At 44.2% G+C, this 23,766-nt stretch overlaps 1 protein-coding gene across 5 annotated transcripts in view; it reads left to right on the top strand.

Annotated features, from left to right (window-relative positions):
* KANSL1L (KAT8 regulatory NSL complex subunit 1 like) overlaps positions 1-23,766 on the top strand; it is a 363,383-nt gene that overhangs the window by 281,433 nt on the left and 58,184 nt on the right. For all 5 annotated transcript variants that reach the window (XM_030209770.1, XM_030209773.1, XM_030209769.1 and 2 more), the window contains exon 12: positions 12,969-13,020. In XM_030209770.1, the coding sequence (XP_030065630.1) occupies positions 12,969-13,020 (52 nt within the window). The remainder of the gene's footprint in view (positions 1-12,968; positions 13,021-23,766) is intronic.

Here is a 23,766-nt window from a genome sequence, read left to right as displayed (position 1 = left end):
TGGCAATAGAACCATTGGCTATAAAAATAAGAGGCAGTAGAGAAATTCGAGGACTATGGGTGGGCCATAGGGAGTCTAAACTTAATTTGTTCGCTGATGACATATTATTATATGTAGCACATGCTCCCCGGGATTTGCCGAGAGCATTGGCCATAGTGGATAAATTCGGGGATCTGTCCGGATTGCGGGTAAACCGCTCTAAATCGGAGGTGTTGCTGCTATCGGGACACAGAGAAGATCCGGGATTAGAAGGTTTGCCAATTCCATATGCCAAAGGGGCAATGCGATATCTGGGTATTTTTCTTAGTACTAGTACTAGAATTTTTTATAAGAAGAACATAATGGATCCTGTGGAAAAAATCAAGCAGTTGTGTGCAAGGTGGAGGGACCAGCCGCTCTCCTTGATGGGGAGAATAGCTTTAGCCAAAATGGTCCTGCTGCCTAAAATCCTTTACCCTATACAGGTGGCACCTATATGGATTCTTCGGAGGGAGGAGCGTCTGTTTCGATCCATTATCTGTTCCTTTATTTGGAAGGGAAAGGGGGCACGAATTGGACATCAAAGGCTGTCTCGCCGCAGGGGAGTGGGGGGCCTGGGACTGCCTGACCTTCGCACATACAATGTTGCAGCACTTATGCGCTTTATCTTTGAGGGGCTGGCGGATCATTACAGGTTCCTGCCCAGTGGAGGGCTGGAGGATTGGTGCAGACCTTGGTCCTTCATAAACTTAATACACATGAGGGCTAGTACTAACCCCCAGATAGGGAGTAGGCTGAGTTTCTTGAGACCTATGAGAAGGGCATGGGTATGGTGGAGGGAGCGACAACAGAGATCACCAGATGCGTCCCCATTTATGGGTATGGTGGGTAATGCGGATTTCCCGGCGGGTGTGGGGTATTCAGCATTCACTCAGTGGAAACTAAATGGGTGTAGGATTTTGGGCCATCTCTTAGTTCAAGGAGGGGACACTATAGAAACCTTTGATCAGATAAAGGACAGATGGGGTGTCCCTAATAACAACATGTTGCAATATATGCAGGTGCGGCACTACTATTCTACCTTGAGGAGGACACATGGAGAAAAGTGGATGTGGGGAGAGCTTGATAAGATTCTGCTAAAGCTGCCATACAAAGCAAACAGCCTTTCTACCTGGTATAAAATCCTGCAAATGCATTTGCCAGAGGGGGGCATGGAGAGATTGGTGGGCTGCTGGAATACTGAATTGGGTACGACATATACAGTTCAGGGATTCAGTAGGCTTTTTACCACTCTATATGCAATGATTAAAGTAGCGGACTTACAGGAAACACAATATAAGATTTTACATCGTGCTTATATTACTAAAGCTAAAGGAGCAGTGATGGGTTTGTGGGAGGATGCACAATGTGTTAGATGTCAGAGGGACGGGGGAACCTTTGTCCACTCGTTTCTGGAGTGCCCGCATCTCCTAATATGGAATGAGGCTTTTCGGGTAATCCAGCAGGTCACTCAAAAACAGATTGAATGGGATTATGCAACCTTACTTCTGGGGGATCAGAGGCTCCTGTTGGCTCAGGGGCTTTTGCAACCATACAGGAGGTTTATATATCTGACATTACTGCTAGTTAAAAAAACCATATTACAATTCTGGACTACCCCTGATAGCATACCACTTGATGCTTGGAGAGTACGGATGAGAGAGGTTGGCACCTATGAGAGTCAAATGTATGCCAAATCACTAAAACTGGTTAACAGACGTTACTCGAAGGTGTGGACAGACTGTTTACAAGGGTTAAGTTCGGGGGGAGGGGAGGGGTAGTGAGTATGAGCAAGGGGATAAGGGGGGAGGAGAGTGTATGTAGTATGGATGATGTGAGCTGGTGTGGTAAGGAAGAGGATGGATGAGATGAAAGGGGGGACCGGGGTATTTGGAAAAACTGGTGCAAGGCGGGGCACAATGATTATGTTTGTGAGATCACTTGACTTGTATTTGACGTTTATATGAGTTTATATGTATGTAATTCTCATCATATTATGGATATGGCAGAATGTGACCGCAGTTTGTATCGGTGACAATAAAAATTAATGTTAAAAATAAATATGGCCACAAAACTTTATGTAAGGAGAGTAAATAAAAGCAAGAGAAAAAGGAAACCGATATGGTTCTCCAAGCAAGTGGCAGAGAAAATAAAGGCTAAAGAGTTGGCGTTTATGAAATACAAAAAACCTCAAGAAGAGGAACACGGAGAGGAATACCGGATGAAACTGAAAGAAGCCAAGAGAGAGATACATCTGGCAAAAGTGCAAGCAGAACAACAATTAGCTAGAAATGTAAGGAGGGGCTAAGGTCCCGCATCTCCCGGAACAACGTCTTAAGGCAGGTGGACGGGGGACGTCAACGCGTGGTCTTTTTTGGGAAGCCAGTCGGTACAGACAGGTAGGTGTAGTGGAGCATCTAGAGGTTGGGTTTTTTTCAGAGGACTCAGTCCTGTCGTGGGAGACGTAACTCCTCGGGGGGAGTGGGTCCTACCTGCGCCTCTCGATGAGGGTGCGGGGGTCCAACCTCTGGTGCGTGTATGTGCTTGTTTGAATCAGTTTTACAAGAGGTGGGCCCAGATTACGTTGGACCAGTGAGTCTTAGAGGTAGTTCACGACAGGTATGCGGTAGAGTTCAACAGTCCTCTTCCCGATTTCTTTCTAGAGTCTCCTTGTCGTTGCTTTGGTCGATCGTTCTGAGGGCTCTAGTACCTGTCCCTCGGCAGGAATGGGGGATGGGTTGTTATTCGATTTATTTCGTGGTGCCCAAGAAAGAAGGTTCCATTCGTCCCATTTTGTACTTCAAGAGGGTCAATGCGACTCTGAAGATGCCCTTCTTTCGGATGGAAATGCTGCACTCAGTTATTGTAGTGGTTCAGAAGGGAAAGTTTCTCACTTCCCTGGATTTGACAGAGGCTTGTTTGCACATTCCCATCTAAGCAACTCATCAGCGTTTTCTTCGGTTTGCTGTCTTAGGGAAGCATTTTCAATTCTGCGCTCTGCCTTTTGGTCTCGCCACAGCACCGTAAACCTTTTCCAAAGTCATGGTGATTGAAGCAGAGGCTCTGCGGAAACAGGAAATCTTAGTACACCCGTATCTCAACAATTGGTTGATTCGGGCCAAGTCGAGGTCGGAGAGCGAGACAGCAACAGAGCGGGTAGTAAGTTTTTTGCATTCTCTGGGCTGGGTGGTGAATCCGGTCAAGAGCCATCTGCTTCCATTGCAGACCCTGAACTATCTGGAGGTGCGTTTTAACACTCTGCAAGGTCGGGTGTTTCTGACTCCCATTCAGGTTGCCAAGCTGCAGGAGCAAGTCCGTCGTTTGTGCGTGGAGATGGCTTGCTCTTGCCTCCAAGTGCTGGGTCTGATGGCGGCAGCGATAGAGGTGGTTACTTGGGCCAGGTCACATTTTTCGGCTGTTACAGTATGCCCTTCTGGACCACTGGTCTCTGTAGTCTCAGGGCTTGGCAGAAGCTCCCCACCTCAGTCTGAATTAGTGGCTTCACATGCCGAACCTGGTTGAAGGGCATGCCTTTGGAAACCCCGGAATGGATAGTGGTTACTACGGATGGGGGGGCTGGGGAGCACATTGCCTCAGTCGGGTAACTGAGGGACGTTGGTCACTGGAGGAAGCTCGGTGATCCGTCAGCCGGTTGAAGACGAGGGCTATCCGGTTGGCGCTTCAGGCCTTCCAGTTTCTCCTTGTCGGCAAGGCCGTCAGAGTACTTTCAGACAACGTGACGGCCGTAGCCTATCTCAATCTCCATGGAGGCACGAAGAGCTAGGCGGTGCCCGAAGCGGCGGAGGAGTTATTGTATTGGGCAGAACTGCATCTTCAGGATCTTTCGGCGGGTCACGTGGCCGGGGTGGACAACGTGTGGACTTTCTCAGGAGACGCATGTTGGACCCCAGAGAGTGGTCACTTCATCGTTCAGTTTTCGACCGCATCGTGGTGGAATGGGGTCTGCCAAAGATGGACCTCATGGCAACGGCTGCCAGTGCCCAGGTGCCTTGTTTCTTCAGTCAATGGAAGGATCCTTGTTCCGAAGGGATCGATGCGTTTGTTCTTCCGTGCCTTCACCAGGAGTTGTTGTATGTGTTTCCTCCGTGGCCACTGGTGGGTCGAGTTCTGCAGCGAATCGAGCGTCACTCGGGCCTAGTAGCCCCGAACTGACCACGTCGTCCATGGTACGGAGATCTATTGCGGCTGGCAGTCAAGGAGCCGCTCCCGTTAGACGCTGTGGTCCGGTTATCTCAGGGTCTGATCGAGATGCCCGATCCCTCTTCTTTCTTGCTTACGGTTTGGCTCTTGAAATGAACAGGTTGAGAAAGAAAGGTCCCCCCCACCAGAGTAATTGATACGATGTTGCTTTCAAGAAAACGGTCTGCTTCATTGGCCTATGTGCGCGTGTGGCGCCTTTTTGAGAGCTGGTGTCAGGATCGATCTTATCTTCCTTTTCACGACTCTGTTGTGGAAGTCTTGGAGTTCTTACAGAATGGTTTGGACAGGGTTCATGTGGCGGCCTTGGCCTCTTTCCACAGGAAAGTTCAGGGAATTTCTTTGGCTTCTTCCCCGAACATAGTTTGTTTTTTTGCGCGGAGTTAAGCTGATACATCCTCCACTGCATCCAATGGTTCCTCCGTGGGACTTGAATCTTGTTCTGGAAGTACTGGTGGGTCCTCCTTTCGAACCTTTGGAGTCATGCACTTTGAAGGATCTTACTCTGAAGACTGTGTATTTAGTGGCCATTGCTTCGGCTCAGAGGATTTCTGAGCTCCAGGCTTTGTCCTGCAGAGATCCTTTTTTACTCAAACCAGTGCCGTCCTTTTTGCCTTTTCATGTGAATCAAGTGATTTCCTTGCCAGTCTTTGAGAAGAATCCCCCAATCTATTCCCTATGTCAACTGGCGAAATTGGATGTCCGTCAAATTTTGTGTTCCTACCTGCGGAGTTTGACTGACTTTCGGGCCTCGGATAGATTGTTTGTCTTGTATGGTGGTCTTAAGAAAGGAGCTGTCGCTTCCAAGCCAACAATTGCTAGGTGGTTGAAGGAGACTCTATTGCCTCAGCCTACTTATTGAAGGGTTGTGTTGTGCCTCCAGTGCTTAAGGCACATTCCACTCGGGGCATGGCTTCCTCCTGGGTGGAATGCAATTTCATTCCTCTGCAGGATATCTGCAGGGCAGCTGTCTGGTCTTCTCTGCATTCATTTGTGAAGCATTACAGAATTGACGTTCGGGCCAGAGAGGAGGCCAGATTTGGTGTTGCCGTGTTGACCTGCTTTTCGGGGGTCCCGCCCTTAGTATTTTACTGCTTTGGTACTTCCCAAGCATCTTGACCGGTCTGGAGGGTCGCTGAAGAAGGTGAAATTAGGCCTTACCTGCTAATTTTCTTTCCTCTAGATCCTCCAGACTGGTCAAGAACCCTTCTTGTTTTTAGCACTGCTGTTTGTTCTTGTTTTGGGCCTGTGTCCTGATGTGGCTGTTTTGTAGTAGTGTTCTACACTGCTGTTATGCTAGACGCCAGGGGAGGTTTTCTTTCTGGCGTCCAACTGGTGCAGTTCTGGATGATGGTTGCGTCTGGGCTGCAAAGCACTCATAATTTTGAGTTGGGTTTCCATGTACAGGGTTTGGAGAGTTTCTTTGGTTGTTATTTTCTTTGCTATTGGTATACTGGATGGCTATGGTTCTGCACAGGATACATATACAGTGTGCAAAGTTCAGTGTTCTCAGTCTCCCTCTGCTGGTAGGCATGCATAACCCAAGCATCTTGACCAGTCTGGAGTGTCTAGAGGAAAGAAAATTAGCAGGTAAGGCCTAATTTCACCTTGTAATGTCTGGCCCCTTTAAGATGCGTCCCAGGAACATTAGGATGAGTTAGCAGCCTGATGCTGCCAGGCAGTGTGAATAACACAGCTTGCAATGTTGATCACAAGCTGTGTTTATTCACATACTGCAGGGTAGTCACTTGTGCAGTAAAAGCCTGATTTCTACCATACCTTACCAACTACTCCCCAAAGTGCCTTTCTCACAGCACAGATGATTCAAATGATGGTACAAAAAGCACATTGCATCCTGAGGTGATTGTTGTCACCAAAGCCCCAGCACAGACATGCCACAAGCTTAGTCCATACTGTTTGTTCCAGCGTCAATGCAATGGCCTACAGTTACATCGTCTGTCTGAGTGTCTGTGCCATTAGTTTCACAGCACTAACATTCTTCTAGTGCAGAACTCTTCTTCGACTTTTTCTGCACAGGTATATATCTATTTCCACCTCCTTTATGCAGTAGGTTCATTAGAGGCTTCCTCCATACCAGATCTTCAATTAAAAAGCCATCCGTCCCATGGGATTTGAATGCTGTGCAATCTCAACTGATGAAGTCAGAGTTTTATGTGGAAGATAATTCTACCTAATGCAGTTACTTGTCACAACTGTCAGGAATAGTGAGCCCTTGGACCAAAGCCGGAGCTTTGGCAGACAAATCACCTGGGCTGGCACAGGCAGGAATCAGAACAGACTGGACTAGGATTAACTAACAGACTCAACAAGGCAGGACAGAGGTAACTAAACACAATGGACAACACAAGAACCGGATCCAGACAAGGCAAGGAAAAGAAGGCAAGGGCCAGAACTGGAATCCAGACAGGACAAGGTAAGACTCGGAACTGGATTAAAACTGGGACTGGGACCCAGAAATGCAAGACAAGGTAAAACACGAAAGTAGATTAAAACTGGGTCCAGAAAGGGCAGCGCAAGGCAAGGACTGGAACCAGACAGGACTAGACTGAAAGAGACATGACAAAGCACAACTAGACAGGCAAGACAGGATAGGAGCTAGGCAACAAGAATAACAGAAGCAAGACTATAAACAAGGCAGGAACAGGATTCTGGATTCTCAAACAGGGTTAAGGATTCTCGAACAGGCTTGGCTGGAACAGGATTCTCAAACAGGATGCAGGATTCTCAAATAGGCTTAGCTGGAACAGGATTCAGGATTCTCAAGCAGGCTTGGCTGGAACCGGATTCTGGAAGGGCTGGGCTTGACTGGAACTGGATTCTGGAATGGGCTTGGCTTGACTGGAACCAGATTCTGGAACGGGCTTGGCTGGAACCGGATTCTGGAATGGGCTTGGCTTGGCTGGAGCAGGATACTGAAAGGGGCTTGGCTGGAGCAGGATACTGAAAGGGGACTTGGCTGGAACAGGATACTGAAAGGGACTTGGGGCTTGGCTTGGCTGGAACAGGATACTGAAAGGGGCTTGGCTTGGCTGGATCAGGATACTGAAAGGGGCTTGGCTGGAACAGGATACTGAAAGGGGCTTGGCTTGGCTGGAGCAGGATACTGAAAGGGACTTGGCTTGGCTGGAGCAGGATACTGAAAGGGGACTTGGCTGGAACAGAATACTGAAAGGGACTTGGCTTGGCTGGAACAGGATACTGAAAGTGGCTTGGCTTGGCTGGAACAGGATACTGAAAAGGGACTTGGCTTGGCTGGAACAGGATACTGAAAAGGGACTTGGCTTGGCTGGAACAGGATACTGAAAGGGGCTTGGCTTGGCTGGAACAGGATACTGAAAAGGGACTTGGCTTGGCTGGAACAGGATACTGAAAGGGGCTTGGCTTGGCTGGAACAGGATACTGAAAGGGGCTTGGCTTGGCTGGAGCAGGATACTGAAAGGGATTTGGGGCTTGGCTTGGCTGAAACAGGATACTGAAAGGGGCTTGGCTTGGCTGGAACAGGATACTGAAAGGGACCTGGCTTAGCAGGGAACTGGGACAGAACTAGCTCAAACATGGAGCAGAACCTGGCTCAATGGCTCAAACACACAACAGGAACAGAACTTGGCAGAAACAGAGCTCAAGAACCAGAAAGCAAACATAGCAGGCAAAGTATTAAGCAGACTAAGGGAAAACAAACAAAGAAGCAATGTGCTTGCCAGCATCCACAGCTGGAAAGGGAAAGGCCAGGCAGATTGAGAGGCAGCAGACACACCTGCATAGCAGTGAGATATTTAGGGACAATGCTGGCTTCTACAGACTCTCAGAATTAACAGACAAGAACTACACACACAGGAAACAGAACAGGGAAAACAGTAACAGAGCTTGGCTAAACACAGAGATTGGCTTAAACACGGAGCTTAACTATAGCAAGAGTAAAAAAGCAGAAGCCTAGGGAAGTCAAAAAATCATCAAATTAAGATCCACCTTATCAACTAACTCTTCTAATTACGAAACATTTATTGATTACTTAGACCCAATTACTGACGAATATCCAGCTGACCGAATATGGACAAATTTCAACTCCCTAACTGAGGATAAAGTCACCCAAACGATCAATAGATTTACCAAATCCCATTGTAAACTAGATGCTTGCCTAGTCATTTAATAAAATCTGCTCCTCAACGTGGATCCTTTCCTACTGACAAAGGTAATATATTACTTACGCCAATCCCCAAAGATCAGAAGAAAAAATTAAATGACTTAACTATCGCCCAGTTGCATCCATCCCTCTTGTAGTCAAATTAATGGAAAGCTTAGTAACTAAACAACTTAATGATTACTTGAATAAATTCTCAGTATTACATGCGTCCCAATCCGGATTTCGTTCTAATCGCAGCACTGAAACAGTTCTTATAACACTCCTAACTAAATTCAAACAAATTATCGCAGCTAGCAATAATGTTCTACTCCTCCAATTCGACATGTCTAGTGCGTTTGACATGGTTAACCATGGTGTTCTATTAAACATCCTTGAATACTTTGGACTGGGTGGAAACGTATTGAACTGGTTCTACAAATTCCTAACTGTAAGATCTTATCAAGTGATATCTAAGTCAACCATTTCCTCACCATGGAGACCTGGATGTGGAGTGCCTCAGGGCTCGCCGCTTTCACCAATTCTCTTTAATTTAATGATGTTGCCACTAGCCAAATCACTATCCAATCAAGACCTAAACCCATATATTTATGCCGACGACATCACAATATGCATTCCATTCAAGAGCAACTTATCAGAAATTACAGATAAAATTAATACCAGCTTCCAAATCATTAACTCATGGGCTGATGCTTTCCTACTTAAACTCAATGCAGAAAAGACTCAATGTCTTATCTTATCATCGTAGTTTAACAAGACTAATTATTATTTTTTTTTTTTGTAATTTTAATGAATTTTACAAGAAACACTTGTACAGAAAAGGAGTATTACCATACCATACAAGAAAATATTTTATAAAGAAAATCTATTAAATGATAATTACTGCTAAAGTCCACAATTATAGGCAAGGCACTATTCAAAAATTGGTTAACATAGGAAAAAATGAATAGAACATATTCCCACTTATCCTATCATGGAGTAGATACTAAGGGAAGTATTCCGCAAACTAGTGCAATCGCTAGTACTGAGCCACCTGGATTACTGTAACTCCATTTTCGCAGGATGCAAAGAAAAAACCATTAAACTCCAGACTGCCCAAAATACTGCAGCTAGACTCATATTCGGAAAGGCGAAGTATGAGAGCGCCAAACCCCTCAGAGAAAAATTACATTGGCTTCCACTAAAAGATAGAATTGCATTCAAGGTTTGCACCTTAACCCATAAAATCATCCATGGAGAAGCTCCATCATACATGTCAGACCTAATTGACTTACCTGCACGAAACATCAAAAGTTCATCACGTACCTTCTTAAACCTCCACTACCCCAATTGTAGAGGACTCAAATACAAATCACTACACGCATCTACCTTCACATACCTCTGCACAAAATCATGGAATAAACTACCGAATGCTATAAAAACAACGCATGACTTGACAACCTTCCAGAAGTTATTGAAGACGCACCTGTTCGAAGAGACTTACAATAAAAATCCTCCTTAATGACTTGATTCCATTCTACATCTAAACCAACTAATACTGATCCCTTCTAATTTGAATATGTTAATCACATTATCACTATTGGTCATTATAGCTTACCTGTTGTATTTTGTGTTATGTAAATAATTCTACTGACCTATCTACCTAATTTCTTACACAGTAATATGTTAAATTAGACCATACCTCTTACTCTGTTTATGATTATACCTTTTGCAACATAGTGTAAGCCACATTGAGCCTGCAAATAGGTGGGAAAATGTGGGGTACAAATGTAGCAAATAAAATAAATAAATAAATAAATATAGACACCAAGGGCAGGGTGTGACTCTAGAGCCAGGCCTTCAGGATCAAGGTTCAAAAGCAAACTCACAGAAACAAAACAAAGCATTGAAACACAAGACTCGGGAAACACAGAACAGACCTTCAGGAATAAGACTCAGGAACAAAAACCAAGCAGTGATATGACCTATACAGGTAACACAGAGGCAAATTAAGAGACCCCTTTCAAAGGCAACGTAGGAAAGCTCCCTGGGTCCTTATAAAGGAGTAGGCTGCTGATGTCACAAGTAGGAAATGAAGAAAAAGCAGGGAGACCAAAGCGAGGCTTGGCTTACAGGAAGAAGAACAATAGGGAAAAAGGCAGACTGGAGAGGTCACAGAGCTAGATACCGAGAAACAGTAGGTCTGAACATAAGGGCATGGCCACAACCGTGACATTACTTTAGCAAGAAGAATCCATGAACTTCAGGCTTTAGTTGCATGTAAGCCCCATAGGCAATTTCATCATAAGTTGTTTTTAATATGTGCTGAGTTCATGCCTAAAGTGGTCACATCCTGGCCTAGTGGTTAGGGTGGTGGACTTTGGTCCTGGGGAACTGAGTTCGATTCCCACTTCAGACACAAGCAGCTCCTTGTGACTCTGGGCAAGTCACTTAACCCTCCATTGCCCCATGTAAGCCGCATTGAGCCTGCCATGAGTGGGAAAGCGTGGGGTACAAAGGTAACAAAAATAAAAATAAAATAAATTAGAGAAAAATGGTGTTGCTGCTGTCTTTGAGGTCCTCAAATCCAGCTCCTAAGATCCACAACCCAGTCTGGTTTTCAGAATTTCTATAATGGATTTGTATGAGATCTATTTGCATGCACTGCTTCCATTGCATGCAAATAGATCTCATACATATATTCTTTGTGGAAATCCTGAAAAACAAGCTGGTTTGTTCACCTCGAGGATTGGATTTGAGAACCCCTGATCTGGCCTAAACTAATTGGTATAAGAGAAAAACCTTTCCAACTAGCCTTAAAAAGATTGAGACCAACAGAGAGTCTACTCGACTTTTCTTCATCTTTCATCCCAGTATGTTTATTCTGCTTATAGCAAAGCATATATATTGGCAAATTTGCATGCAGCCTATATTTAATCCTGTTATAGTCAATTTATTTTATCCCTCTGACCAATAGAACAAATTCTCATGAAATCAGAGCCTCTATCACCACAATTAGCTCTCATGAAGTCTGCTTCTCCAGAGAGCATATGCAAAGCAGCTACCTAGTACTCATTCCACACTTCTACTTCATATTACTGCTTGGACCATACCTTCCTTCAAGCAATACTAAAGAGTCTGTCCACACAAACTTTTCAACTGTCACATAAACATTTAAATACCATGCCCCAAAACACTGGAACACTTCTCAGATACAGGTGTAACATTGGGTTTGGGAGTCATCCACTTGTATGGATGATTGTACCCTGCTTGTTGAGAAAAAGCAAAGTTGCTTTTTTTTGTTGTTGTTACATTTGTACCCCGCGCTTTCCCACTCATGGCAGGCTCAATGCGGCTTACATGGGGCAATGGAGGGTTAACTGACTTGCCCAGTGTCACAAGGTGCTGCCTGTGCCTGAAGTGGGAATCGAACTCAGTTCCTCAGTTCCCCAGGACCAAAGTCCACCACCCTAACCACTAGGCCACTCCTCCACTCCACTCCTCCTCCTTAGCAGGTGTTCCCTAGAGACGACAGGATTTAATCTGGTACACATTCCTTCCCATCTCTAGATTGACATTGAGCTTTAAAACTGAGCAGATGAAAGGTGGGCTTTCCAGGTGAGAGGCTATAAGAACCCAAGCCTCTTGTTATTGTTAGGTTTCTATGTTGATATGACCATGGATATCTGATTCTTTTGTATGTTCTTGTAGTTTGGTAGCCCTTTGGATCTTGTACTCGTTTTGTATAAAACTAATAATAGCATTTCAAGTATTAAACAGTTTGAAAGTAAGAGGGTAGGGGAGGATTGTGGGTAGGGGTTGGGTGATAAAATTATGAAAGTTTGGCGGACTTATGTTTTCTTTATTGTGAATGCTTTGATACTTGACTCTTCGTACACCCATATTGTTGGATATGTTTCTTTTGACATATCAATAAAAATGTGAACAATTAAAACTGAGCAGACTGCAGGGACTGCTATGCACAGGAAATGCCACAAATGTTCTGAACTTAAATAGTTTTGAACTCTGGGAGAGATCTTCTGTCCCAACACCATCGGATAAGGTTATCCACTTGTGTGTCTAATTTAGTACGGATGACTATGGAGAACACCTGTTAGTGAGCAACTTTGCTTTTTATTTTAATATATTTTGATTATATTTTGAATTGTTAGTTTTTATCTGTTATGTATTGCTACATGTTTTTATGACTATGTATCAGTTGTACTACTTTGTTACGTGATACATATTCTGTTTTATGATTATGTAATGTGTGTTGAGCATTGGTTTCACTTCTGGAAAGGCATGGCCCATATTTAAATAAACAATGCTCAATTGTTCTTAGTTCTTTCTTCCATTATCTCAGGGATCCATTGCCTAAGATAGAGCTGTGGTCTACCTGTATGTAGTTTGTTATAAATCATCCTGATTTAGGGTACTGTGTATATGCCAAAATAATGTGAAAAGCCACAAGATATTCTGTGCATAGTATTGTTCTGTAGCGTGAGCAGGTAGAAATGACCACTTCAATTGTCATTAATCTATGTGTTTTTAACTGTCTTTGCTGGTATAAAATCATTTTTTCTCTCATTGTCAGCTGGAGAGTTGTTGGCCTTCAGCCTCTGAGACTTCATGTGGAAGAAGAGGAGGTAGATATTGCATATTGTTTTTTAACGTAAATTCACCTCATCTGAATTTATTAATGTTTGTTAAGTCACATTCTGAATTTTGTTGCATGCTTGCTGTTTGATTTGAAGTTCTGCAAGCTAACAGTAATGCATCATGAATTAAATATATTGTAGCATACAATCTTGAAAAATTCATAATGGGCACATTAAAATAAATGACTATTCCTTATCCAGCTAGACAAGTCCAAATTAGTGGGTTGTATTCCCCAACTCAGCAGATGGGGGGTAGAGAAACAAGACAGTTTCAAGTGACATCACCAGAATAAAGAGAGGTGCAGCCTGGAGCTAGTTGGTATTTCTCTATCTCCAGCAGATGGTGCATGTTAGACTGGTGCGGGGGGGGGGGGGGGGGGGGGGGGGGGGGGGATTGTCTTTGATTGTGGCCTGCTTTCCTTGGTCCCATGCCACAGCCTGGGCTTCACTGGTTGATATCAGGGGTCGTCTTTTTTCCCAGGGTTAGGTCTACAGATTTCTCCCAGGTCGAGTCGGAGGTGCTGATGTTTGCCCTTCTCCACTCAAAGCCCTTGCTCACAGTTGTTTGCTCAAATGAGTGGGCTGGCTGCGGGTCCCTTTTGGCACTAGCAGTCCATTTAAAAAAAAAATGTTTTTAAAGGCTAAAGGGACTTACACAAACAACCTATGCCTAATAAAGCTTAAAACAAAATAGTGAGTTGCAAAAGCTTCAGAGCAGGGAAGCGGTTGAGACTGTAGTCCCATTCTGGCTTCGGGGAGGGTTTCTGGAGCCAGTCTTCAGTGCTTGTGAGTGCTAAGTGACAGCATGCCCGCCTGAACTTGCAGGTCATGTGGCAGTCAATGGTTCTTTGCAGCTGTTATTGCAGCATGCCTGATGTTTGGTGGGTGGGGGTTGCTGCGGATGGATCTAGGATTTACAGTTGCTATGGAGCAGCTTCCACCCCCTCACCCCTAGGCCCAGCAACCATAGACATGTGGTCTTTGACAGAAATGGTTGTGGATGCGGGCCAACTGTTTCCTGCAGTGGACTGCTGGCAGTGGTGCCTGACCTGGGGGGGGGGGGGGGGTTCTGGGCTATGTTCCTTCATCCCCTTCTGTGCTGGCACAGTTGATTTTGTGACTCAGCTTGCTGGAGCCATCTTGGAGGGAGTTACTTGGTAGCTTGGTGTTGCACAGAACTTGTGAACCTGGGCTTAGGGGACAGGGGTTAAGTTACATGGCGTGGTTCCTTGGGTCTCCTTTTCCCCTTCCTGGCTCCCTAATTGCGTGGGGGGGGGGGGGGGTCTGTTCCAGTTAACTTCTCTGTCCTCTTGCAGGGACCCTGGGTCGGAGGATAAAGGTGTTGAGCCAGTGTCCCTGGACCACTCTGACGTCTGGAGCCCAGGAAGAATTCCCTAAGAGAGGAAGGGGAATCTCCTGTGGTGCACCTTTTTAGGCAGGAAGATCTTCTTGCTCTGATTGGCAAGGTGGGGGAACCCTTCAGCATTTGGTTGCCTCTTAGGAGAGTTCCAGGAGTGGGGACCTCATTCTAGAGGGTTATTGTAAGCCCTCTAAGCCTTCCTGCTCAACTAGGCATTGACAGAAATAGTCCTCAAGGAGCTCCTTGTGACTGGGCAAGTCACTTAACCCTCCATGGCCCCAGGTACAAAATAAGTACCTGTATATATGTAAACCGCTTTGAATATAGTTGCAAAATACCACAGAAAGGCGGTATATCAAGTCCCATTTCCCTTTCCCTTTCAGCTCACAGGATTTTGGAGTTGCAGGCCCTGTTCTGTCGGGAGCCCTTTCTGTTGTTCCTTCAGAATAAAGTGGAGCTGAAGTTGGTTCCTTCTTTTCTTCCTAAGGTGTGGTATATCAGCATTTCATGTCATTCAGTCAGTGTTCCTGCCTGTGTTGGGCGACCAGGCCGGTTCAAAGGGGCAATGGCAGTTGCATTGTCTGGATGCGTGTCGGGTTTTCTGGTGGTACTTACGCGTTACTCGGGATTTCTGACACTCTGATTATATTTTTGTGCTCTTTAAATTAAGAAACCAGGCATATGATTTCCAAAAAAAACCCATTACTCGGGACATGGGGATCAGGTAATTTTGGTGACCTCTTTTCATGTTGGATACTTCCAGTGCTGGGCAGCAGCAGTATACGGTGTGGACCCTGTTGGCCATGTTCCGATTGTGGTTCTTCTAGGGAGTTTGGGGTATATTATTTCTTTTCTCTCCTCTTCTGTAGTTCTGCTTGGCTATTCGTAGACTGATTGATTTTCAGGGAACTGCACAGCTCACTTAACACCTATATCTGAAACTTGCTGGTTCTCAGTCTTCATCTGCTGGTAGGAGTGCATAATCCATCTGTGATGGTCTAGAGGGACTAAAGTAAAAATAAATTAGCAGGTAAGACCTAATTTATCCTTATACAGCACAAGAACTTCTCCAAGCCCACCTTGTAACTAGAGCAGCATTTTAGCCCTCTTCACCTCACAGCCTTTACCAGAAACAGGCAGGGCAGTCTTACTCACACAGGATGGAAAATTGAAGAACTGCAGATAGAGGTTTCAGGCTCTCTTTAATGTCCAGATGTGATGGCCATCCTCCTGCCTTCTGAATATTAATGCAAAATTCTGTTGAATCCTAAAAGTTATACAGTGAACAATTCTAACCACCTCTGTCCTAAGCACATCTCACAGGGCCCTCTTTTACATTTGGGTGCAAAGTATGCGCCTAGTTTCCGAATACTTTTAATTCATAGCTATGAATTGAACTATAATTCTGTTGGTACTTTTCACAGTAGAATTAAGTGCAAAGAATGAAATATAGAGCAGAATGACTCATATGCACCCTATCAGGGACAGAGAATTATTTACAACTCATTTGGAGTCTGTTGGTGTAGTATTGGAGGTGGGTTCAATTAGTAAGGTGATAGTTTTTACAAGTAGGGCAGTTTCAAGGGTTAGTATGAGGGGATGGGCAATATGGAGGGCAGTGGTGGGTAAGCTAGTTTTTGGGAGTCCAACAGTTTACAGGGTGGTGGGGTAGTTGCAGGAGGGCAGTTTGTGGGGTGGGGGGAGCATTTCTTGAGGGTGAGTGCAGTTTGTAAGGCGGTGGGGCAGGTGGGTCTGCCTTTTGAGACGGGCATTTATTTAAGTGGTGGGTCAGCTGCAGGAGAGCATTTGTACGGGGTGGTGGATAGTTGCATGGAGAGCATTTGTTGGGGGAGTGGTTTACAGAGTGATTGGGTCAGTTGCAAGGAGTAATTTTTTAGGTTGAAGCAGTTTTTTTTTTTTTAAGAGAAAGGGAATTGGATTTGATATACTGCCTTTCTGTGGTTACTGTCAAAGCAGTTTATATATTATATACAGGTACTTATTTTTTACCTGGAGCAATGGAGGTTTAAGTGACTTGCCCAGAATCATAAGGAGCTGCAGTGGAAATTGAACCCCTGTTCTCAGGCCACTGCACTAACCATTAGGCTGCCCCTCCAGTTGTGTGAGAATAGTTTTCAGGGCTGGGGCAGTTGCATGGTGGTGTCTCATGGTATGGGATAGTGTTCAGAGGTAGAGGCAGTTTGGAATTATGGGTCAGTTGCATGGTGCATTTGTTACAGTTGGAGCAGTTTGCAGTTTGGTGGGGCATTTGCAAGGGTTGTTTTTTTGTTTTTTTTTTAATTGGCAGTTGTAGGTGGTAGGTTTTTGGGAGTGGAGCAGTTTGAGGTGGTGAGGCAGTTGGGGGTAATTTGGGGGTGAGGTAATTGCAGAGTGATGAAGGTAGTTTAGTTTGGTTTGAAAGAGTAGAAAAAGAGAGAGGCAGTATAAAAGGAGGAGTTTCCTAACTGCTGATCTTCACTATAGGTGAAGCTGAAACTCTTTCTCCCACAGAAATGCATTGAGACGATTTTTTTAGTGGGAGGTGGGGGGGGGGGGCTTCAAAAATAGGGCATATGAGAACAGAGTTGAACTCTTTTTTTTGTTTTTTGTTTTTTTATTGGTTCCTCCCACATACCAAGTTACATCTCAGTTTGTTGAATTGTCAGAAGTTATTTTGCCCCCCCCGACAAGCATCTTAACCCGTTTTGTATAATTCTTTCAATCTTTTATTCGGTTGGAAAGAATAAAAAGGGCTACATACATAACTATTACTACTTGCAGATTACATAAAGCATTTACATACTGAAATAGTTGAACTAAAAAGTTAAGCAACTATAATTGACAGTATTTCAATATTCCTGTGTCAGAAGTCTTGTAGTTAAAGAAAAACAATAACATCTGTTGTGTTTAGAACAGTGGTTCTCAACCTTTTTTCAGTCAGGACAGAATTTTATGGATGATGCTGGCATCCTTGACATGACGTACACTATACATGACCCTCACGGACCTTTGATACAGTATATCAGTTCTCATATAGTAAATGTAAACATGCTCTGCATACAAAAAAAACCCTATACCCCCCCCCCCCCCCCCCCCCCCCCCCCACACACACACACACACACACACTCAACAGGTTCAGATCATAAGTAGCACATTTTCTCTATGGAAGTTACCATACAAAAATAACGTGATAATCAGAATATTTATTTTAAAATTTTCTATACCACCTATAACTAGGTGGTATACAAAAGGACATTCACATTTCCATAAGACATAAACAACCTTGACCAGGACAAACTTGAAAATTACAGGCCAGTATCCGCTAGGGAAACTCAGAGAACAAACAGTCTGTGTTCAACTTATTGAATGGCTAGAAAAGAGTAACTGGCTAGATCCATGTCAATCTGGATTCAGACCCGGTTATGGAACACAAACGGTCCTCGTATCCCTGCTAGATGATCTTCACAGAAACCGAGACAAGGGATTCGCCTCGATGTTAGTACTGCTAGATTTCTCAGCAGCTTTTGACACTGTGGATCATGATATCTTGCTAGCACGACTGACAGAAACAGGTATCAATGGAACAGTACTTGCCTGGTTCAGATCCTATCTATCAGACAGGCAACAATCCATAATGTTTGGCAGCAACTCACCACCACCATGGACACTGACCTGCGGGGTACCACAAGGATCGATACTGTCACCTATTCTGTTTAATATCTACCTCAAGCCAATAGCTGAGCTGATTCAGTCAATGGACACTCGGTTCTACATCTTTGCAGATGATGTGCAGCTACTCATACTCATTGAACCTGACTTACCTACAGCCTTAAATAAACTGATTACTTGTCTAACATCAATGGGCTAAACACAACAAACTTTGCCTGAACCCAAGTAAAACCGAGCTTCTGTGGGTCCCTAACACAAGTGGATACATACCTGACATCAAAATCCCTTTTGGGAAGTATGAACTCCCCCTCAAATTACAAGTCAGGAACCTTGGAATACAGTTAGATTCAACACTTACTCTAATTCCCCAAATCCAAGCAACCTTCAAGAGCTGCTTCTACTATTTGCGACAGCTACGCTGCCTCTCTCCTTACATCGAGAAGGTAAATCTTATCCCAGTTGTGCATGCCACTGTAACATCAAGACTGGATTACTGCAATGCACTATACAGTGGTCTTGACTACAAAGGGCCTGCACCAGCTCCAGTTGATTCAGAATGCAGCAGCAAGACTCATAGAAGGTTGCAAGCGACGTGACCACATCACACCATTTTTGCAAAAACTTCATTGGCTACCAGTACAATACAGGGCTCAATTTAAAACTCTATGTCTGATCTTCAAGGCCCTGAAAGGAAATGGCCCCGAGTATCTGAATAATAGGATGATCCTCCACACACCGCCAAGGACACTAAGATCCTTCCAAGGACTTTTACTAAGTACACCCTCTCCAAAAGACATTACACGATGTGATACCCGCAAGCGAGCCTTCTCCGGAGTAGCCCCCACACTCTGGAATGCATTGCCTGAAAGGCTCCGCTTAACACAAGACTATCTATACTTCAGGAAGCAGGTGAAAGCTTGGCTCTTCAACCAAGCCTTTAATGGAAGAAGTAACTAACTTGTTAGTCTCACTCACACACACAAGGATTGACTCAGGCTGCACATACTGCAGTGGTACATGTTTATCCACTCCCACCCTAGCTGAGATGATATTTAACCATCTCTCTGACCTCATGTGCAACTTTCTTCAAATCAGTCACCTTACTTTCTAATTCTTCCTATTTTCTTACTCATCTATATGTTACAACTTTACCTTACCCTTCACTACCAACTATAATGTTCTATTACGTATTGTGTCGTCATTGCAAGTAGTATAACATGCCATGCTTTGTATTGTTACTTTAATATTTTTACTGCTGTAATTGCCTACTGCTCATGTTTGATCTATTCTTACTGTACACCGCCTTGAGTGAATTCCTTCAAAAAGGCGGTAAATAAATCCTAATAAATAAATAAGCATATACAAACAAACTGCCTGCAAAAAAATTCTCTTCATATGATTATAAAAATACAGACACAAACAATTGAGTTTTCAATAACTTCCTAAAATGTGTCCAGTTAGCACACTGGAGAAGCTGACCAGACAGTGTATTTCACAATAAAATTCTCACAGATGCAAAGGCCGAAGTTTGTGTGTCTGCATAGTGCAGCTGCATCAATACGTCAGTTAACAGTTGCATAGTAGAATCAAACCTCAGTGCATGACTTGGATGGTAATCAGTCAAATCTGGTTCAAATAAAATGGTGGAGCAGCGAACAAAACCTGATGTATAACTGTCAGCACCTTAAATTGAATTCTTTGCAAAACAAGTACCTAATGTAATTTCTTAAGCATAGGCATCACATGGGAAAATTTTTGCCACCCCATTATTGTTCTGGCAGCCGCATTCTGGACTACCTGCAGTGCTTTGATGTTCAAAGAAGACATACCTATATACAAAGCATTTCAGTAGTCCAAGCCCACCAAAACCATACTTTGGATTATACACCAAAAATCATACCCAGAAATCATAACTTCAATCTGTATAGCATATGCAAATGCTTAAAGGCAACCTGAGACTTCATTGTCAACTTATTGTCCAAAATTACCCTACTACTACTACTACTTATCATTTCTATAGCGCTACTAGACGTACGCAGTACGTAGACTGTACCCTTGAACATGAAGAGACAGTCCCTGCTCGACAGAGCTTACAATCTAATTAGGACAGACAAACAGGACAAATAAGAGATGAGGGAATATTAAAGTGAGGATGATAAAATAAGGGTTCTGAACAAGTGAATAAGGGTTAGGAGTTAAAAGCAGCATCAAAAAGGTGAGCTTTTAGCTTAGATTTGAAGATGGCCAGAGATGGAGCTTGACGTACCGGCTCAAGAAGTCCATTCCAGGCCTATGGTGCAGCAAGATAAAAGGAACGGAGTCTGGAGGAGAAGGGTGCAGATAAGAGAGATTTACCCAGTGAACAAAGTTCCCGGGGAGGAGAGATGAGTGGAGAGGTACTGAGGAGTTGCAGAGTGAATGCACTCATAAGTCAATAAGAGAAGTTTGAACTGTATGCGGAAACGGATAGGGAGCCAGTGAAGTGACTTGAAGAGAGGGCTAATATGAGCGTAGCGACATTGGCGGAATATTAGTCGTGCAGCAGGATTTTGAACAGATTGAAGAGGAGAGAGATGGCTAAGTGGGAGACCTGTGAGAAGCAAGTTGCAATAGTCTAAGTGAGAGGTGATAAGAGTGTGGATGATGGTTCTGGTAGTGTGCTCAGAAAGGAAAGGGCGAATTTTGCTGATATTGTAGAGAAAGAAACGACAGGTTTAGCAGTCTGCTGAACATGTGCAGAGAAGGAGAGGGAGGAGTCGAAGATGACCCCAAGGTTACAAGCTGATGAGACAGGAAGGATGAGAGTGTTATCCACAGAAATAGAGAATGGGGGAAGAGGAAAGGTTGGTTTAAGTGGAAAGATAAGAAGCTCAGTCTTGGTCATGTTTAGTGTCATATGGCGGTGAGACATCCAGGCAGCAATGTCAGACAGGCAGGCTGATACTTTGGCCTGGATTCCTGCTGAGATTTCTGGTGTGGAGAGGTAGATCTGGGGGGAGTCAACGTAAAGATGATACTGAAAACCATGGGATGAGATCAGAGTACCAAGGGAAGAAGTACAGATGGAGAAAAGAAGAGGTCCCAGGACAGATCCCTGAGGTACACCAACTGACAGTGGAATAGAAGTAGAGGAGGATCCACCAGAGTATACACTAAAAGTAGTCTCGGAGAGATAAGAAGAAAACCAGGAAAGAACAGAGCCCTGAAATCCAAGTGAGGACAGCGTATCAAGGAGTAGGCTGTTATCAACAGTGTCAAAAGCAACAGATAGATTGAGAAGGATGAAGATTGAATAGAGCCCTTTGGATCTGGCCAGGAACAGGTCATTGTAGACTTTAGCCAGCGCTGTTTTGGTTGAATGAAGGGGCGAAAGCCAGATTGAAGTGGATCAAGAATAGCTTGAGAGGAAAGAAAGTCAAGGCATTGATGGTGAACAGCATGTTCAAGTATCTTAGCTAGGAAAGGGAGGAGGGAGATGTGACGATAGTTGGAACAACAGGTAGGGTCCAATGAAGGTTTTTTAAGGAGTGGTGTGATTACGGCATGTTTGAAGGTATCAGGAAAAGTCGCAGTAGAAAGTGAAAGATTGAGGATATGACAGATAAAAGGGATGACAGTAGGAGAGATAGTGTTAAGTAGATGGGTGGAAATAGGATCAGAGGAACAGGTAGTTAGTTTCGAAGAAGATGTGTAGTTTCCTCTTCAGTGATTTCAGAAAAGGAAGAAAAGGAGGCAGGGGTTGGAGGGTTGAGAGAGGTGGAGGTGACCTGGTTGAGAATTCAAGTTTAATCTTGTGAACCTTATCATGAAAGTACTCAGCCAGAGTCTGGGGAGTTGGAGGTGAAGGCAGTTTAATGAGAGAGTTTGGAGGCTGCGGTAGCCTCGGCATCGCTGTGGATTGATTTTTGCCGTTTTTTTTGGCGGGGTTTGAGCCTGGGCCATTCGGGAGGTGGGGAGACTGGGAGCACGGGGTTTTGCCAGTTCATTGGGCCCTGGGAGTGGTGCAGGTTCTCCGGGTGTCCCCCTTGTGCTACTGGGGCTTCCAGTTTTACAGCTTCTGGAGGTTGGCCCGGGGTGTCATTTTTGCTCAGGCGACGTTTTGCGGCCCTTTGCTTGGGGTCCCCTGGAGCCTCCAATTTTTAGTCTTTTGGGCTGGAATTTTGCACAGCTTGGTTTTTTGTCGTGGGGAGGCTATGTACCGGGTTTCGTCGGGGTCTGGGATGGTGAGGTGGGGACGACCTTTAAAATTGGTCCACTTGACACGGAATGACTCACATATGAGTTTATCTTGTTGGGCAGACTGCATGGACCGTGCAGGTCTTTTTCTGCCGTCATCTACTATGTTACTATGTATGTTACAGTGTGGCAAAGAGACGTCGAGGGTTTGAGCAAAGAGAATTTGGCAACGGGATGTAATAGTCCTGTTTGTCAAGTAAAAGAGCAGACTGGAAGGAGGTCAGCAAGAATTTGAAATTTATGAAGTACCTCTCCCCCCCCCCCCAGCAATTTCATCTCTTTCCTAACTGGGGATACATATCACCCAAACAAATAGTGTCAGGCCAATTCATCAATTCTGTACCCACATTCGTCGCCTCCTTTTTTTTTTTTTTTGCTACATTCAAAACTAACATGCTCAGTCATCCATCTCTTTACCTCTTCCATGTATTTACTTAATTGACATTTATCTCAATAATAACTAAATACATCTCTCCACTACCAGGCACATTGTAAAATAACACAAAACCTGAAAAAAAAAATCCTAACTCCAGTATACATGTAGCACTGATGCCTATGATTTAAACAACAAGAACCTTACTTAAGAATATGTAGCACTACAAATACACAGGGCCCTTGAATATCAATACATGTACTACTGGTAAAACAGAACAAATGGAACTTCTATAGAGTTCTACATAGAAACAACTTGCCAACAGAATACCACACCTCAGTCACACACCAAATACAGTACAAGGGATCATAAATTAAAAAGATAAAGATAAAAATCCAACTTGGAAACCCAAGAAGTCAAACTATGCATGTACCAATAGAAACAAAACCAGAAATGCATTTCCTCTTGTACTGAAAAAAAATTTACACACATCCATGATGCACATTTCCCAAAACTAACATATTCCACCAAATAAATTCAAAATAAAACACTTTTTCTACCTTTGTTGTCTGGGTACTTTATTTTTCCAAGTATGTTTTGTCCCAGTTTTTTCTCTCCTGTTTTCCTGTCTGTCTTCTGCTCTCTTTCCAGTGAGTGTGGTCCATTTGTCCATTCTACACTTTACTCTTCTGTGCCCTCACTGTATCTGTCTCTGATATATTTCCTCTTTCTGTCTTTTCTGTCTCACCCCTCAAATTTCACCGTCTCACTCTTCAGTCCTCCAACTATATTTCACTTGCCAGTACCTATCAAGTATCTCCTCACGCCTACATCTCCTGTCTCACTCCTTCCCTGGCCTCCTATTCCCTTCTCTTTCACCCAGTCCCCATTAGTACAATTCTACCCTTTGTAATTACCATCTTTTTCTTGCTCATCTCCTTAAGAACACCCATGTTCTCCCACATGGTTCAACCATGCCAAATATATCCCTTCCCACATCCTTGTAGCCTAGCATCTCCCTGCCCTCCCACCCTTCTCTCTTCTCCATCACTGTGGTCCAGCATTTTCCTGTCCCTTGTGCCCCCTTCCTCCTTAT

The sequence above is a fragment of the Microcaecilia unicolor genome, chromosome 7 (genome assembly GCF_901765095.1).
Source record: "Microcaecilia unicolor chromosome 7, aMicUni1.1, whole genome shotgun sequence".
NCBI classification, from domain to species: domain Eukaryota; kingdom Metazoa; phylum Chordata; class Amphibia; order Gymnophiona; family Siphonopidae; genus Microcaecilia; species Microcaecilia unicolor.
Note: the sequence above shows the minus strand (reverse complement) of the source record. Positions and strands in the feature narration are given on the sequence as shown.